General features: G+C 33.8%; 2 protein-coding genes across 2 annotated transcripts in view; both read right to left on the reverse strand.

Annotated features, from left to right (window-relative positions):
* Positions 1-12,912, reverse strand: part of LOC145313271 (uncharacterized) — a 28,815-nt gene extending 15,903 nt beyond the window's left edge. Inside the window, exons 1-10 of the mRNA XM_080152593.1 lie at positions 12,813-12,912; positions 8,309-8,519; positions 7,033-7,098; positions 4,648-4,765; positions 3,836-3,897; positions 3,141-3,201; positions 2,624-2,665; positions 1,865-2,551; positions 1,435-1,481; positions 150-181 (exon numbers count right to left, since the gene is read on the reverse strand). Of these exons, the coding sequence (XP_080008719.1) occupies positions 150-181; positions 1,435-1,481; positions 1,865-2,551; positions 2,624-2,665; positions 3,141-3,201; positions 3,836-3,897; positions 4,648-4,765; positions 7,033-7,098; positions 8,309-8,519; positions 12,813-12,875 (1,389 nt within the window). The 5' untranslated portion in view covers positions 12,876-12,912. The remainder of the gene's footprint in view (positions 1-149; positions 182-1,434; positions 1,482-1,864; positions 2,552-2,623; positions 2,666-3,140; positions 3,202-3,835; positions 3,898-4,647; positions 4,766-7,032; positions 7,099-8,308; positions 8,520-12,812) is intronic.
* Positions 9,646-11,123, reverse strand: LOC145313270 (cathepsin L-like proteinase). Its single transcript, XM_080152592.1, has one exon. The coding sequence runs from the start codon at positions 11,092-11,094 to the stop codon at positions 9,754-9,756; it is 1,341 nt and encodes a 446-aa protein (XP_080008718.1). The 5' UTR covers positions 11,095-11,123; the 3' UTR covers positions 9,646-9,753.
* Positions 12,913-18,928: the final 6,016 nt, after the last annotated feature.

Genomic DNA, 18,928 nt, shown 5'->3' on the forward strand with positions numbered 1-18,928 from the left:
TTTTGGACGTAAAATCAGAATCATCATAAAGTAGGTATAAATATGAGTATTAAAAAATGAATTGCTGAAAATTTGTATCAAAATCTTTGGAAATCTGCATATTACAAAAATAATTAAACTTCTGAACTGCTGGCAATTTTTTTTTGTACCTGATAAGATGCTGATTCAGTGGCCTCCCATCCTAATACAAAACAAGGATGATTTTGTTAAAAAGCTATAAATTTAAGAATTAAATAGAATAATGATTTAAACGTAGAAAACAAATCCAAATGAGAAACAAAAATCATCTTTTGTGCGATCCCGTCAATTGTGCCTTTAAAAATATTTGTTTGCAATGAACTTCCAATTTTGCATTAGAACAAGGATGGCAACATCCACGAGTAGCGAAACTCATGAATTAAAAAAAAAGATGAAAGAAGGCCTAATAGATGAATATAATGAGTGGCTTATTGTAGATTCAGTGTTAATATATTAAAACTTCACGCAAAGTTTCCGCAGTTTATCTTTGATGACAGATGAGAAAAGTAAACCTATGAAATATAATGTATTACAGAGCAGTACCGATAGACTGAAGGACCAAGTTTGTCTTTAAAATCAGCCATCTATCGTAAATAGCATAAGAGAAAATTCTAGAGCATAACAGACAGACAGACATATGGTCCGAGTGATTTATAGCGTGGATTTTTGTCAACAAAAAATCAGCTATCTATCTTAAATGGTAGCCGAGAAAATCACGATTCTTCCAAAAAAAACAAAGCTGATATACGAATATTTTAATTTTAGAGTAGCTATAGAGACACTATTAAAGGTTGTAGGATACATTTAAAATATATAAAGTGTGCACGATTAGTGTATTGACGACGAACGGACAGACAAAAGTCTTGTAAAGAAGAATGGATATAAGGAGAGAAAACGATTAAAGTTTTTATAGATCTGTCTGGTCATATCAGCAGATGCAGTAAGACATTTCAAATTCAAAAGTAGAAAATATTTTTATTATTCAAGAATTTGACCATAATATCAAAAAGAAAACCCTTTGGTGACAATGCCTCTTAAGGAGCGATTCGTCGATTTTTCACAGAAGAATTGAGAGAAAATTTTAGGTTATGTTAGGTTAGGTGATTGCACGCAGGGTTAGGCAATTGGCCCCTCAAGGTTAGAGGCCCCCACAGGGGCTAGACATTATAATAAGAGAAAATCTACTTTAAAAATACGACGAAACGCCCCTTAAGCGGCGTTGTCACGAAAGGGACTATACCCGAAAATATTAATCCCACGAGAAGAGACAAATCTTACTTGGAATACAAAAAAAAAACTATTTCATCACTTTTACGAAAAACGTCCTAACAAATTCCTTATTACCTATACAGTTTTCTGTTATTTCGTCATCTGGAGATATATTTTTTGTTCAATAAAATAGAAAAGTCGTCTTACCTTCGCTAGGAATATTTGTATACATCTTGGTTGATGGTGTAAATGGCCTAAAACACAAAAATTTAAAATTTTACCAATTTAAAGCAAAAAGAAAATAATTCTATATTATGATTCTCTTATGTCAAAGGTTTATTTGATACTTAGGGATAAGAAAATAACCGATAAACCGTAAGGGTTATACACAAATTTACCTTTCTGTAGATTAGAATTAATGGTTGAAACGTTTGGACACTTAACTTAATAAATCAACAAATCAAGATTCAATAAATGTCACCGAAGTTGTTAAGCCAACGAATAAGAAAATGTTAATTTGAGACTAGTATGTAAACAGTCAAATATCCCCACACTCTCCCTAAAATCAGCTACGTATTGTCTTTTCTATTTTAAAATGTAAATCTTTGAATAAAATTTCAAATAGGTAGGTACTGACCTAACATTAGGATCCAATCTAGACTTTGCAATGTTAATCCTCGCGTCAAGGGCGCCACCACCTTCATTATTTGTCTCATAACCTTGATGGATCATACTGCCCATTCCACTATATACTCCATAGCTATTCCTATCAGCTTCCTGATCAACGTATTGATCATAATAACCATGATCAAATTCGTGTTGTACCATTGATGGATCATATCCCTTTTGCAGAGCTGTACTTGCAGGATAGTGTGCATTAACGGCTGAACTTAACAGCTCATAACTCTGTTGTTGTACTTGTGCAGGCGGTGGTCCATTTGGTTCATGTTCTTGTTGGCCAACTGCAGTGGAATTATTATATCCTTGTTGCCCACCTGCTGTCGAATTCTCATATCTTACACCTGGTGGTTGGTCATATCCTTGATGTGCACCAACAACAGGTTGTTGATCATATCCTTGTTGGACAACCACATTCAATGGTTCATAACCTGGATGTAGGGAATTACTTGACGCCTCAAATGCTGGCTGTTGAATTGTACTCTTAGGATTTGGATTGAAGGCATGACCTATGCTTGCATTATTTGGTTCGTACAGCTGTAGATGTTCTTGCACTGATGAAGGTCTGGTTTTGATAATGTTGCCAGGTAAAGGTTGAAAGGTAGAGGAAGGCTGACCTCCATAAGAACTCTGTCTTTTAATGTTCCTAAAAGATTTTCAGTATAATGTCATAATTGTTTTGTAAAATTCAATTAAGGAAAATGTTCTAATATTTTACCTGTGGCCGTCATCTGCAAAAGATACTGGTAAATCATTTAACCTAGAAACAAACGATCAAAATAATGATAATAAGAAAAAAATAATCAGCTTAGAATACAATAAGAGGATGGGGAGTAGGGGGGGGAGCTATGCCGCTTTTTGAAAACACCAAACCTATAGGTACTTTTGTCGTTTGTGATTTTTTGTCAGTGAAATAAAACAGAATTTTCTATTGGAAAAACCAGGGGCTGCTATTCAGCCAATTAATTCCATTTGAAATTGCCGAAAATTAAAAATATTTTGTTGGAGTAAAACTTGTTTTTGGTGTAACTGAAAGAGAAGTGGGTAAGATGGGGAGAAAAAAGGGAAGGGAGTTGAGGGGAAATTTTCACTCAGAATTGTTTGTCAAAATCTCATTCCCTTTTCCCTAGGAAAAAACATATCTGGACTCCAATGATTCCAACTTGTGCAATTGCCAAGAAAAACAAAAAACTTTTGGAACTTTTTTATCAAATGAGCAAACCTAAGATCCTTACCTATTATTTGTTGGTCCATTGTCAATACGCGGTACTTCTATCAAGGTTCTTTGTCTTGAACCTTTGCAAATAAAGTTATTATAAAGTTCATTTTTGTATAATTCTTTATCTAAAAGCGGAAATACAATTTAAGTTAATTAATTTTGACCAACGGGATAGGTGGATTAGAAACTACCTGCGCTCTAATTGGGTGAATGATGAACGACACTTAAGCTTCTCCAATCAGAGTGCAGATAGTTTTCAATCCACCAATCACAGATGTCAAAATTAATTAACTTAAATTGTATTTCCGCTTTTAGATAAATTATTATACAAAAAACGAATTTTATATAAAAAATCCTTAAAATTTGATGCAAATCTCCCCCTAACATCAAAATTCCTTCCAACTTATATATCCTACTACACATCAAATCTCCCCCTAACATCAAAATTCCTTCCAACTTATATATCCTACTACACATCCAAAAGAAATCAGGTATTGAAATGATTTGGTTGTTTTGAGTATTCTCATGTATTGGGATGAGTTACAACAATTGGATGTTCACGTTATGAACTCAATGTCCTGATATCAGAAGGATGATGGAGATCAGTTGTCAGACAAAATTGATCTTGTTTTAATATCAGGAATATTTTTGTGTTCTTTAAAATTTTGGTGGCCCCGGAGGGCCAAAGACATAGACTAACATAATGATTACCAGTATTAGAAGAGAAGTATGAGAATGTTGGTGATCCTGGCTGGTAACCCAAGTTAGGTGATCTAAACATATATTTTGCTTGCAATTGTTGTTGATGTAGCGGCTCTGTTATCTGAAGTTAGGACTCAGATGCTCACTAAGTTTGGTTTTATGAAACCTTTGACTAACCACCAAACTGGTTATAAGCTTCACTAAAGTTGAATGTATTCTATGCTACATTTCAAGCTCCACAGTTCTCGTAGAAGCTTTTCGAGAACTACATCTCTCTTATTGCCTTATTGCGTGCTAGCAATTAAAAAGAACAATATAAAGGGAATAAATCAAAGGCTGGGAATTTTTGACAAATGTTTTTTTTTGTTTAAATCGTAATAAAAATGAGGGGGCATTTTTGACACTTTTTGAAACCAAAACTATAAGAATACAACTTAAAAAAGAGTTACAGCACTGAAATTTGAAATGACAGTGGCTTTAAAGAGGTACAATGTGGAACTGTGAAGAAAAGTTGGTGAAACAGCCAATATCGCCGTTTCCATCCAACAAAAAAAATCGGCGATAGCGACGGTTCCACCGCCGTTTCTTCACAGTTCCACATTGTACCTCTTTAAAGTAACTGCCATACCAAGTTTAAGTGCTGTAACTCTTTTTTTTTAGTTGAGTTCCTTTGACTTTTAGTTTTGGTTTCAAGAAGTGTCACTTGCGCCCCTTCTCTTTATCATTCTAATACCACAGCACAATCCATTGGAGCAATTTTAAGCAATAAAAAATTGCGTAAACTTAACACTTTTATTTAGAGTAGCTACGCAGCAATTTACCTTGGTGGTGGGTGTAGAAGATTTGGTGATGTCGCCTTCATATTATTATTCATCTGTCCTGGTGAGGTTGAATACTTGGAGGAGTAGGAGGGGGGCTGGCCATTATGGATTGGCTTTCCTGTATTTATCAACTTAAAAATCACATTCGAATAATCCGGTTTGATGCCTTTTTGTATGGAAAGAACTGAACTATACACAAAATCCAGAGCTATACTGGAATAGTTATTTATCGCATCGTGTTACAGAAAGCTTTCCGTGGATATAAGATTAATACCAGTTTTTTAACCCCGAGGGACCAAATGCCCGGATATTGATCGATATCGAAGCCATACTGGAAAATGACCTTTAAAACTATTGTAATACAAAATTATACATGTTAGAGGTATTCTTGTAACTAATGCTTGCTATCAAACTTCTTAAATGCACTTCATGCAACTATCCCTTTTAGTTTTTGATAAGTTAAGATTAAACACCAAAAAGTTACACGTACAATTGCATTTAAAAAACTTAATTTCTTATCAAGAAATGAAATTTTACATATAAATAACAAAATAAATCCGAACACAGAACAAAGGGGGGGGGCGAAAGTGACACTTTTTGAAACCAAAACTAAGAGTCAACAAAGGAACTCAACTAAAAAAAGGGTTACAGGTCTGAGATTTTGCATGGCAGTTGCTTTATAGGGGTACAATATGGAACTGTGAAGAAACGGCGGCGCAACCGCCGAAAACCGCCGTTTCCCGCCGTAATTTTTGTTGCCTTTTTTCGGCGGTTTTCGGCGGTTGCGCCGCCGTTTCTTCACAGTTCCATATTGTACCCCTATAAAGCAACTGCCATGCAAAATGTCAGACCTGTAACTCTTTTTTTAGTTGAGGTCCTTTGACTTTTAGTTTTGGTTTCAAAAAGTGTCACTTTCGCCCCCCCCCCCCCTTTCATGTTGATGGGGGGCCAGATGACACAGTACAATTGTCCATTTATATATTTATCTGAGCATGTAAAATTTATAAAGACAAGACTGTAAAAAGAATTATAGTGTAATAACCATGTCTCCATGTCTTTCATAGAGTAATATTTATAAGATATGGATTGTAAAAAAAGGTGTAGACAATTTAAATCAGCTTTTACCCAAAAAAGCTTTCGTGCATATTCTATGATATGATTCTACTTTTACAGTGTAGCTTCTCAGCTTCTCATAGGTCCTGGGAATGCTGATAACTATTTTGGGGGAGGGTACTACCACCTTCCCAAGAGAAATCCGGGGGAGGCCGGTCGAAGCCACTAGGGGCGAAGCCGCTAGTTATTTAGTTATCGTAACGGTTATTAATCGTTCCGTTGTAGATAAATTAAACTTCCTTTGTCTCAGCCTAAATTAAAAATGAAATCTGTCTTATAATCCTAAAATATCTCTTTTATTTTTCCTTTTAGAATAGACCAGACATGATCAGGGCACAATATATGTTGTCTCTCTTTTCATTTAATATCAAAGAATTACAGCTATTTTCAAATATTAGAATTGTCTTCATAAAACATATTTATTAGATTTATGATAATTTGTAATATTTATTGCAATATAAAATAGAGAATCTTAATATTAACTTTAAACTATTTATTATAAAGTGCAAATGTTTAGCATATGATTGAAAACAAGGATGACAACATAAATAAAAGCTAAGCTCTGAAACGGTAGGACAAACGAACATTAACACTTGTATATTGTCAGAACTGAATAGGTAATAAGAATATAAATGTATAAAGTCAAAACAAAATTTTAAGTAAATTTGTTTAAAAACTGCTTAAACAGGATAATGTTTAAGGACATACTTACATTTTTAGGACTTGATTATAGAAATGCTTCGCTTATAGCATTATACTGTGTTGTCCTAGGAATCAGTATTCTAAAAATCAGATCAATCGGATAATTTTATCATAAAAAAATTTATTGTTAAAGAAGTTAAAAATCAACATGTTTCAACTGAACATTCTGGTAGCGATTATAGAGTAGCTACACTTTCTAAATTGTGCCTAACTGTTGTAGGAATCATCATGCAAAGTTTAAAATCGATAGGACAATTCTAACCTGTTTAAATTAACGAAGAGAGCTAAACGTGTCGGACGGACATACGGACCTACCCTAATAGAGAAAACTTCGCTTTTTAAAATTTCAACTTGATAGGCTTTTACAAAAAGGTGGCGAGGCTTTTTTGACATTTTATTGCTTATAGTAGAATCTTGTCAACGTGGACAAAACCTTGCTTGACACATAACAAGAACATGCTAATTGCTGTTAAGGCATTTACATAAAACTTAAAATTTGTAATAGCTGCGCTATTGCCAAACAGTATTAACCCCTGAATTATGATTGTTATGAATTTGAGTTAAAGTTGCCTGTGGGGAGTAGTTCTTGTGAGTGGGGTGTGGGTGAGTGTCTGCCCGTACCTGTCCCTCCTGTTCCTGCAGGTTTTCATGGTTTTAAAATAAAATCCACTGCACTGCACCACAATTTATTCATTTGTTCTATTTTTACACAAGTTTTTATGAATATCAAAGTTTATTTGTATGTTTTGGTCACAAAAATCTCTTTTTGCTACCTACAGTTTACGATATATCCGTAGTTTTTAAAGAACTTTTAATGATTATTGTAGATTTCATTAAAATTAGAAAAGACAAAACAAAGATGACAACACTTAAAAATGAACTACAAATAAGAGATGCTTCGAATATAATTTTAACCAAAAGCTAAAAATCCACAAAATTAAAATGGACGTATGAATTTTCAAGAAAAGATTATTGACTTATTAAACTTTGCCTTTCAGATACCTTAAAGCAAAGTTTTAAACCGATGACACTATTCTATCAAATCTTAATATTAAGGTAATTTGTTAAGAACCTTAGGTATTCATTCTTATATTTGAAAACTTTATTGGACATCTAGAAATGTTAAGTAACACACAATTAAATGTATAACTGTAATAAATCAATGGATTTAGAATAAGAGGATATTGTGAGATATTCTAACTAGGGTTGGCAATCCGTATCCGAATCCGGGATCCGCCCAATTTTTAGCCAATTTTGGAATCCGAATCTGGAATCCGTTTTTTAATAGCGGATTCGGATTCTTAATTGGTAGGCTAAAATTAGCTTCTTGAGTTTTTTTCTTTCAACTCCGCCTATTTGAAGGCAAAGATTATCATCATTATATACATTACCTTTTAAAATCTGGTTCGATTCTCGGAAGTGAATTATAGAGAACACCAAGAACATTATTTTTTAGGACATACGTAGCACTTATTTTTTTTTAATTTAAAAAAAACCTTTTGAAATATTGCTAGAATCTGGAATCCGCCAAATATAAGAATCCGGAATCTTGTAAGAGTCCGAATCCGGTCCAAAAATTTGACGGATTCCCTAATTCTAACATACCACGTTGAAACGTTCCTCTCTGCTATATATCCCTCCTCTATATGACCCTTCCCCTGTCCTGACCATGGAAGAACGTATTGACCAATATCTGAGTACTATATTAGCAACATGAATTGACGACAAAAATTGCCCTTTCACAATATCCACGTATTCTATATCCATTAATATATGAAACTAGGTAAAGTAGGACTCTATATTATTTAATTTCAAATCTTCAAACAGGATTTTATTTTAAAAATGCCTGAGGCAGATTTATAATTTGTCTGATGAAACGGGGGTGGCATTGAGTAACCCCCTGGGGAGGGCAAGGGCGGGGCAACACTGTATCCAGGTGAATGAGGGGGCGGGGCAACACCGTAGCCAGGAGATGGTGGGGGCGGAGCCACACTGTAACCAGGTGACAGGGTGGGAGGAGGAGCCATTCCGTACCCAGGTGAAGTTACTTGGTTAGCCTGAAATATTCAATGATATAAAAGTAGTAATGTTTTTTGCTGAAGCTAAATATCTCGGAAGATACTGGCCTAAATAAGTTAGATGTACTTTTCAGTAAATCTTTTTAAATGTCTTTTTAGGCTATTTTCCTGACCTCCCCCACCCTCCCCTAGAGAGTAGTGGGAGATAATATCTAAAATTAGAAGATTTTTTCGATATTGTGCTGTTAGGTGAATGTAAAAAAAAAACAATTTGGAAACTGTTAAATATCCCAAAAATGGAAAACTTTCAAAAGTTGGTTTTTTATAATATGAAGCACTTGATGAAACAAAGATAGCAATTTGAATGATTATTGTTTGTAATATTTTCTAGTTTGTTGAACTTCATTTATATGCAGCAATGAAAAGGACCATTTTATTCCCAAGAAGCATAGCCTAAATGATAACAGTACAAAAAGCAGTAAAAAAACACAGACAATCTCCATACCTACACATTCTGATTAAAAAGAACTGAATCTTAACATATACTTCAGCCACAGAATCATGTAAAAAGTAATTAAAGTCTGCTGCAATCGTTTTTGCCATTGTATATGCATTTGTTGAATGGCAATTGGTGCATTGAGACTATGAACGGTAAGTTAATCTTCCTGATTTTGAAAAACAAAAAAAACATTTCTGGTAGATTAAATTGATTTGAGAAATAGTTTAGTTTTTAAATACCAGAAGGAGTTTATAATTTTTTGGTGAAAGTATCATTTTTAGTCCATTGTCACCTTTTCTTTTTCTCTATAAGTAATGGACATACCATAATTATAGAGATGCTGCGCCACTAACAATAGAAGAAAGAGAGAAGGAGAGAGTAGTGAGAGTGCACTTAATCCAATAATTGGATCTAAACTGTAGAATCTACTAAATATCAAGCCAGGCAGTTTAGCTAGGGAGGAAACACACAAACTAAGGATTATTTGTTTCCATCTGGAACACATGCAGTTCTGTATTTGAGTTTTTAAAAAAATGACAAAATTCATCCAGAGAAAACGTAGCATAATAAATAAAATCAAGTCCATCAAATTAACAGAGGAAAAAATTGAATTACAGAGTAGATGCTCTTAATCAGAGGTTCACTCACAGGAAATAAATTCCAATCAATTGTTGCAAGTTTATTAAATGAATAATATCAAAATTTAAAGATAGGTATTAAATATAAAATCATGATTCTATTTTTAGTAAAATGAATAAGATGGTCATTTCCAATTCAGCATTTTCCACAGGTAATCTTGCATCCTTCAGCAATATTTGCCTGAGAACAGTAAGCTCCCATTTCTCCACAGTTGGAATATTTGTCATAGCAGGTGTAGGATCTGACTGGAGTCATACCTGCACACAATCCACAGGACTTCTTGCAGCTATCAGCAATGTTTGATTGCCAGCAAGAGGTTGCGGCCATTTCTGGACAGTTGGTGTAGTTATCAAAGCAAGGAGCTTGGGTAGTCAATGGAGCATCAGTTGCTTTTGAAGATGGTCCACATTTGATGACAGCAACATTGCTGCCAACACCACACATACCAACTCCACGCCTCAGCCTGATGAAACCATTCTCACCCCAGTTGTCTCCCCAGCTGTTCTTGATAACCCAGTAGTCAACTCCATTCTCAGTACCGTATCCAACAACAGCAACAGCATGGTCAGTTCCACTTCCTGCAGGACATCCAGCAAAGATGCCTCCCTTGTACTCCATGAATGGTCCTTTAGATTTAACACTTGTGACTACAGCTCCATGTTCATACACCAACTGCTTGAGAAGGTCTTCAGTGGCACTGTAGGAGTAGTAGGAGCCAGTAATTTCAGCACCTCTGTTGTAGGTTGGCAAGTTAGGGCAGGTCAGTCTGGGTTCAGTGTTAAGGTAAGGATATTGAGATTCATGAGCCAATCCAAGTTTGTTATCTCCCCAGTATTTGATATAAGCATGAGGTGGAGCACCATCACATCCATCAGCACCATGCTTGCCATAACCACAATCAACAAAATGCTGTTCAGAATAATCTCCCATATCTCCTGACACTTTAGCAAAACAAGTCTCAACAGTTGTCATGCTTGAGAATGCAACACAGGAACCACACTTGAGTTGCCTTTTTACAGGGGATACAAGTCCATACCTCCTAGAGTCATATTGAGAAGGTGCTGATCCACGTCTCATCATAACTTGTCTGAAGTAAGCCTCAGATGCTGGGTCAACACGTTCAGACTCCAAAGGATTCAACAGACCTCTACCTTCAGTAAAGTTAGTGATGGCACCAGCATGTTGTTGAACAAACTCATCATCAGGAAGATCAACATATTCATTGATGGCATCATACCAATCAATCTCTCCAGCCTCAAATTCTTCATTGATCTCATGGATTTCCTTCTCATGTTCCTTAAGGGCTTCCTCCCTTCTCTTCAACTCATCAGGATCATCAGGAGCAGTCAGGTGGAAATATTCTTCAAACTCAGTTTCATCCATCTCATCAAGAGGATCAAGATCCATTGGGTTTGCATGTTGGCTAGCAACTAATGCTGCCAAGAAAAGTTGTGCTAGTGCAATGTTAAACAACATTGTTATGACTTGACTTTACTCTCAAAAGTGCTTGTTTTATATTCAAACAACAAGTGTTCAAAAAAGTAGGCAGGGATCTCCCTAAATATCCCGTAAAACAAAATAATTAGGACATTAAGAAAACTAAAGATACATATAAATCTTCCTATATAATGGTTTTAGTAAACTCATTTGGAATAAATACCAAAATCTTATCATTACTAGGTATTAGAATTTCAAATTAAAACAAATTTGAAGAAAAATAGCATAGAAATTCTTTTAATTTCAGTTAATGCTATTTATGGAAAGCTATAGTTGAATTTTTAGCTTCTATGGGGGGTTTAACTGTATGTATAATAATTTGTATTACGGGATCTCTAAGTATATCCGCCCTCCCTTTCCTCTAAATCCAGGAAACTAAAGGGATAAGACAATGGCCAAAAAATTTATGTACATCCCCAATGAAGACACACAAAATCACCCCTTTTGTAGATTACAATTAGTAATTGAAACGTTTGGACACACAACTTTATGAAACAACAAAAAAAAAATTCAATAAAAGTCCCCAAATTTGTTGAGCCAACGAATAAGAAAACTTTATTATAAAACCTTGACTTCTAGTGTAATTAACAGCCCAATGTCCCCTACTTCCCTGTCGATCATAAGATACATTTGCACAAGAGAGTGTCATTTATACCTATAATTATGTTGTGACAAAACAAACTCTTTACCACTTGTTTCACAAAGGTACCAATTATTCTTTCTCAAAAGTACTTCTTTTTTATCATACATATGGCTTCGCCCCCTCCCTCCCTCCCGCGATTTTAATTTTGTACAGAAACTGGATCCAAGACTGTGTTTGATCCACATAAAATAATGCACTTTATCCCTTGCATGAAGCAAGCTTGGTTTGGATAAGATCATCTTTACACTTTACAGTAAATACACAGTACAAGGAAAAATGATTCAAGGCCAAATGTTGTTTATACTGTTCACTTAACATTTATTCTAATTAAATATATAAAAACACGTAGAAATGATAATATAATGGACAATGACATCCTATATTTTTAGTTTTCTCTGCTTCTATTTAAGATAGACGGTTCTTTTTTTGTGTTGAAATTACTCCAATCAATGAGCATCTACTGTAGTGGTCTTTTAGTGCAAAAGTAATGTAATTAGAGACATTGGATTTCTATATGAAAAATCTGATTTTCTCTTAATTAGACCAATGAATTATTTTTAATTCTCTGATAGTTGAGAATCTTTAAAATTTATTTATGTTTTCAGGCTATTATGCTTCACAGAATTTGGATATTGTCATCCTTGTTCAATCATTTCTGAACTCACCATTTGCTTATGTGTTGTCTGTTAAGAGCATCATACAAACTTCACTTTCAAAAGAAGCATGATTATCTAAAATCGCACATCTAACTACATTTTACTACCGACTGCGGGGTCAGAAAAATAGTCTAAAACCATTCCAAGGCATAAATCTTTAACTATAATAGACCTAAACCATCCCTTAACCTATGCGAAGCTTTTCTAAAAAGAATAATTTAATAAATCCAGCAACTATCGAAATCTTAAGCTTGAGAAATAAGTTAACCACTGTATACAATAGGACTAGCAGATAAGCCCCTAGAGGCCTTTAGTGACACTTTATATTAAGGGGAGGGAGTCGCTGTAAATGAGAACCATATCGGTCCAGCGGTTAATGAGATCCTGTTTTTTATTACCTGGGAAGCTGGAGGTCCGTAGACTTGGACACCAGGACCACAGTTGTACTGCACAGGATACATTTTAAAGATTATTTTACATGCACATCTGAAGATAGAAGTAACTGAGAGGAAACAAAATATAACAAGATTAGATTTCATGAAAAAAGACCATGTCCAATTTTTAAAAAAGGCATAAAAAATGTAGGGGAGAAAAAATCAAATACACCAATAAATTGTGATGTAAAAAATTGTAAAGTCCTTTTAAAACGATTTTTTGTAAAGTATGTATGATATCGAGTACATTTGATACATGATTTTTTCAATAAAAGTAAAACAAAGGAATGTCCAAGATTTAAAAAGAAACTAATGTAAAAGTAGGGTTTTAATTTTGAAAATGATTAGAAATCTAAAATAAATGTCAGGAAAAAATATTGATTATTAATCATTATTAATAACGTCTTTTCATGTTATTTGGTAGTATTACGTTAGTGGAAAAAATTAACACAACAGCAAAATTTGAAATCCATCCAAAAACTTGAATTTAAAAAAGCATCAAACATCCAGGGATATATTTTCAAGCTAAAATGAGATCACAATCGGTTCAGTGGTAGATTTGATTATCAAACAAAAAACCTTAGTACTTAACATAATACAGGTGGCTGCAATCCCCTAGCATCTAGTGGACAGATGGCAATTAAATAGAAAAAAAAATTATCAGATTTCGGAGAACTAAATCAGTGCAATAAGATCTTAACGGACAAACATAACACTGTTTCACTTGAATTAACACTAGTGGCTGCGCTCTTAGCATTAAGGGGCTCTTTATTTTAAGATTTTAAAAAACAGCCTAGAATCATTCCAAAAAACTGCAAATCAAATATCCACGGATACATGTAAAGCTTCTCTTAAAAGGAGAACTTAATCGGTTCAGTATTTATTGAAATATCAAGCTACAGACAAAAAAACTTACTACTTTATATTATGGGATGATAATATTAGTTCTTAATTTCATTTTTATCTCATCATATAAAGTAGTAAGAATGTTTTTTTGTCTGTAGCTTAAAATCTCAATAATTACTCCATCGGTTGAGTTTACCATTTCAGGGAAGCTTCTTATATGTCCCGGTATGATGTTAGGCTATTTAGTTTGAAATGTTTGAGTGTTGGGATTATTTTATGCCTGTCCTTCCCTACTCCTCCAAGCTTCTAAGAGCAAGGGGCGCAGCCGCTGGTTTATATAAATGCTTGTTACCTAGAAAGATGCAATAAGTGAAGTAAACCTAATTTGTGAATTCACTTTGTTTACTTAAAACAATAAGGAGGAAGAGAACCAGGACCAGGGATTCATTGGAAAAAAAAAAAAAACGAACACCATCGGGAGCCCTAAGCGTTGGGGGAGCCTAACCGATGTTAACTAAACTAACTTAATTGTAGTAAAAGACTAACTAAACTTAACCTTGCCTAACCTACTTAATGTTTAAAATGGTCGTAACTCCAACCTTAGGTCAAACAAATTACCCGAGACTTTGTTTACTAACATATTGTAAAATTTTCAGGACCCTAAGTCATCAAAATTTGGAGGGAGATTTACAATGCAAAATATCCAGAAGAATTTCCCTCAAGTGACTAGTCGAGCAAACCCCCCCCCCCCCCTATTTTGCGTTATTACTTTAGGTCAGGTTAGTTTAATGGTACTTGGTAGTTAGATAGGCATAAGAAGAAAACTACCCTTCCCGCCTTACTTTTAATTTATTATTTTTAAAGATGGGGAAGGGCGGTTGTTAGTTCTCGATAAGCATTAAACTGTCAATATAAAATGCTTAATTCTTTTGCCCAGTAATCATCCCTCTATTCTAGAAAGGAAGGGAAGCCTTTGATTATATTCTAATTTGCAGCATACACCGTGCAAAATTCTGTTTACTTTCATCTTAAATTGAGCTCAAAACGTTGAGGGGGGGGGGGATGTGCAGATATCTCGTAGTCAGATATTTTAAGCACAAAAAAGTTGTAAATCAATAATAATATGCAACATTTTGATTTAAGTTATAGGCAGGCATTGAAGAATTATAAACTAAAATTAGTCATCGCTCTGAAGACTTGGATTAAATTCTGCCTTTTGTGGCTTTTTTATAATTCCAAAAGTTTTAGTTTATAGCTCGCACGTGATATCAAATTCGAAAAACTGCTATCCACTTATCCCAAACCCTTTCAAAATCATTTGCCCTTACATAATCTGTAGTTTTAAAGGCCTAAAAATCAAGTATACTATAATTTTTAATTGAACTAAATCTACATATTACCTCCTTCTTCCATCCCCTAGAAGCCTCCCCATTAATTTAGTACAAAGATACTATTACTCTGCTATTAAACAATAAAAGCATTTAGCAATAGTGCATCTATTAATAAGGTAAAATATCATTTCACTTTCAAACTATAAAAACACAAGAAAAGACTCATTCAAAAGTTCATATTATGCAGAAACAAATTATTTATTCAAATTATAAATATGTTAATTATTTTATTATTAATATTAAACATATGGTAACAATATAATACATGTAAAGAAATTATAATAAATGTAAATTGATACAATATTTTAAGATGAATGCCCAGAAATGCATTGATAGGTTAGCTAAACTTTATGTATTTTCAGAAGAAGAAAAAATTTTTGAAGTTTATTGATACGTATCTATTGCATCGTATTAAAGACAGGTTTCCGAAAATATTAAAATGAAAAATTATAAGATTAATATTCCAGTTTCCTTAGCCACGAGGTGCCCGGGCTAACAGGTATTCATTTTATGATTTTTATTTTAATATTCCTGGAAAATTATGTAATGCGATGGTATACTATAAATTATAATTCAGTATGGCTGAGAAGCGTTTCTAATCCAGCGGATATTAAACGGTTTAGAAGGCATACTGGAAATATGTCTCTCAGTTTTAGGTTATACACATTAAAATAAATAAAATTATTGAAGAAAATACAAACAATAAAAACATAATTGATGTATATAAAAATAAAAATATTGTTATGTAAATATAAATATCTAGATAACTAAGTTAGAAACTATTACAAATAAAGGATCAGTTCCAGTTTACAGTAAAATATTCCTGGTATCGGTTATCTACAAAAATATGTATGAACTTTACAGGCTGCTAGGGGCGCCAAATGGCTGAAAGTATATATCATGTTCGCACAAAATTGTAACAGACAAAAGAAGGCCTACAAATAATCTGAAATATCCATTATTCAATGATGCAAAATTTTATCGCGGTGCACATAAATGCGCGAAAAAGACTTATTTTACGCGTATTTTCCTCAGTCAAGCTTTCCCTATAGATCATTAGTTCATAAAATTTTAAGATTATTATAGGATTTCTTATGCCGCTCATATCGATGTTTGGGCAAAACATGTACAAACAGCCGTTTGGCAGATAGCAGATTTTCATAAATTTTCGGAGAAATTCGATCCCAGGAACATTTTACCATGATCTGCACTAGATCCCAAATAAATATTAGCTGTGTGTGTGTGTGAGTGTGCAATTTTCTACCCCCTTACAACAACAAACATTTCTTTCCATCTATTGTTACATCTTGATGAGATATGGGAATAGTGTATGATACAAGTTATAATAAGCCAATTATTGGATAGAAACACAATATATTACAAAGATCACATGTGAGGGGATGTGTGATATAATAGTCATCCAGAGCATCGTATTATAGACATCTTTCTCCGGATATTAAAATTAAAAGGTTAAAATTAGTTTTGTTAGCCTCGAGGGAATTAATTTTATGATTTTTCATTTTATTATTCAAGGAAAATTGTTTTTAACACGATGCTTTACATATTTTAGTTTGGCTGAGAACCGGGATTTAATCCTGCGAATATTAAGCGGTTTCGAAGCCAAACTGGAATATAATAATATGTTTTTAACAAAAGCAATATTCTGAGTGATGGGGAGAATTTAGGATTAGGGGTGGAGGGACTTAATAGTTAATTTAAGTGCAAGATATATTTAGAATAGTGATACAAAAATCAAAATAATAATACAGCATGATAAAATTTTACAGTCAGATTTTAAATTAATCATGGATAACATATTTAAACAAATTATAAACACAAAGATAAATCAAATAACTATTTTTTATATAAAAATATGTACAATTGTCTATAAATTGTACAATTTTTTTATTAGCCGAGCTACTCGATAAGAAAGTTGTATATTTGTAACTTAGTTACTACAGTGAAAAATATGATAAAATTGAGATTTTTCTGTTTCTTCTAATGTATATTTTACTTTAATACCATTATATTTGAATATTGCTACCAAAAAACGTTTAACGTTCTTGTTAATCAGATTATTCTGTATATAAATGTAAAAGGGTTGATCAATGCAATTACATTCATTGTGACCAAATTAGTTGGGGGAGGGGATAGGAGGGGGTGGGGGAGCATATATGAGTGTGAAAATGAAAGAGGGATGCCTCTGGAGAACTGGGGGTACAAATCTCATGGGAAATAAACTTGACTAAGCTATTTGCTACAACCCAACGGATTAGGCAAAACATTGCTTGTAATTCTGTTGCAAAAACCATTTGACGCTAATCCATCTCTTGTGTTATTAGGGATTTTGTACATTTCAGCTTAATATAATCTTTACAAAACAAGGTCAAAGCAGTAAAAAGCCATTTTTAATTGGTAGGAAAAATAAAGATAAAAAATTTTATGTTGTCCTAATACATTAGATGTAGGGTGTTTAAATATAGGTTTGTTTGTGTGTCTGTCCCAAAAGATCTTGTTAGCCACAGAGATTTTTTAATTGAAAAATTCTACCTACTTCATTAAAAAATATATTCATTCTTTTAAAGGGGTAATTTCACGAAATGCATTTGAACTTAATTTAGTGAACCGCATATTTTTTCCGGGTTAATGGGTTAAACTATATTTATATGGCATATATTTGAAAGAATTTCAATTGTCTACCACGTTGTTTTGAAAATATCAAGACATCTTTTTGTGATATATGCAATTTAAAAAGACGATTTTAAAGTCTTGATGTTTTAAAAACTACGTGGTAGAAAATTGAAATTCTTTCAAATATATGCCATATAACTGTAGTTTAACCAATTAACCCGGAAAAAATATGCGGTTCACTAAATTAAGTCCAAATGCCTTTCGTGCAACTAACCCTTTAAAAACTAATAATAACTACCTAGAGATAGGGCCAATATTCTTCTCTTCAGGCTTAGTTCAATTGTTAACTCTACTACTTGCTGCTAAACTGCCTACCTATGTACAATATGTTTCCTGTCTAGAAGCCAGGGCTTTGCAGCCGTGTTTTAGCCGCTGCTAAGCTTAAAAGGGGGGGGGGGGGGCGAAAGTGACACTTTTTGAAACCAAAACTAAAAGTCAAAGGAACTCAACTAAAAAAAGGGTTACAGGTCTGACATTTTGCATGGCAGTTGCTTTATAGGGGTACAATATGGAACTGTGAAAAAACGGCGGCGCAACCGCCGAAAACCGCCGAGAAAAGGCAACAAAAATTACGGCGGGAAACGGCGGTTTTCGGCGGTTGCGCCGCCGTTTCTTCACAGTTCCATATTGTACCCCTATAAAGCAACTGCCATGCAAAATCTCAGACCTGTAACCCTTTTTTTAGTTCAGTTCCTTTGTTGACTCTTAGTTTTGGTTTCAAAAAGTGTCACTTTCGCCCCCCCCCCCCCCTTTATACCCGTTTGAATGCTTTAATCTTTTAAAAATAAGGTACAGGTTTAAAATTAAGCTGATTTTCAAAATTGTATAAAAATGATTTTCCTGAGGCTTACAGGCGGCTGAGGCGCGACTGCCGAGCCCTACGAGAAACTGTCTTCTCCAGACCACACAGGGAGTTGTGCAGTGGGTAGCGAAATTTCATCCAAGAAAAATCAAAATTGAAATGGAAACAATTTGGCTCCGACATATTATCCCAGGAATAACAGGGATAAGTAAAAGAGCGTGAAATCTTATAATAAAATCTTTCTTGGTTTTAAGACAAGGCTTTGTAGACAGAATATTTAAACAATATCAAATATTATGGTCAATTATCCGTTATCAACAGAAACGTTAGCATGACCCTTTGATAGAATA

Source organism: Acartia tonsa, chromosome 3, assembly GCF_053477335.1.
Source record: "Acartia tonsa isolate MP-2025a chromosome 3, ASM5347733v1, whole genome shotgun sequence".
Taxonomy (NCBI): Eukaryota; Metazoa; Arthropoda; class Copepoda; order Calanoida; family Acartiidae; genus Acartia; species Acartia tonsa.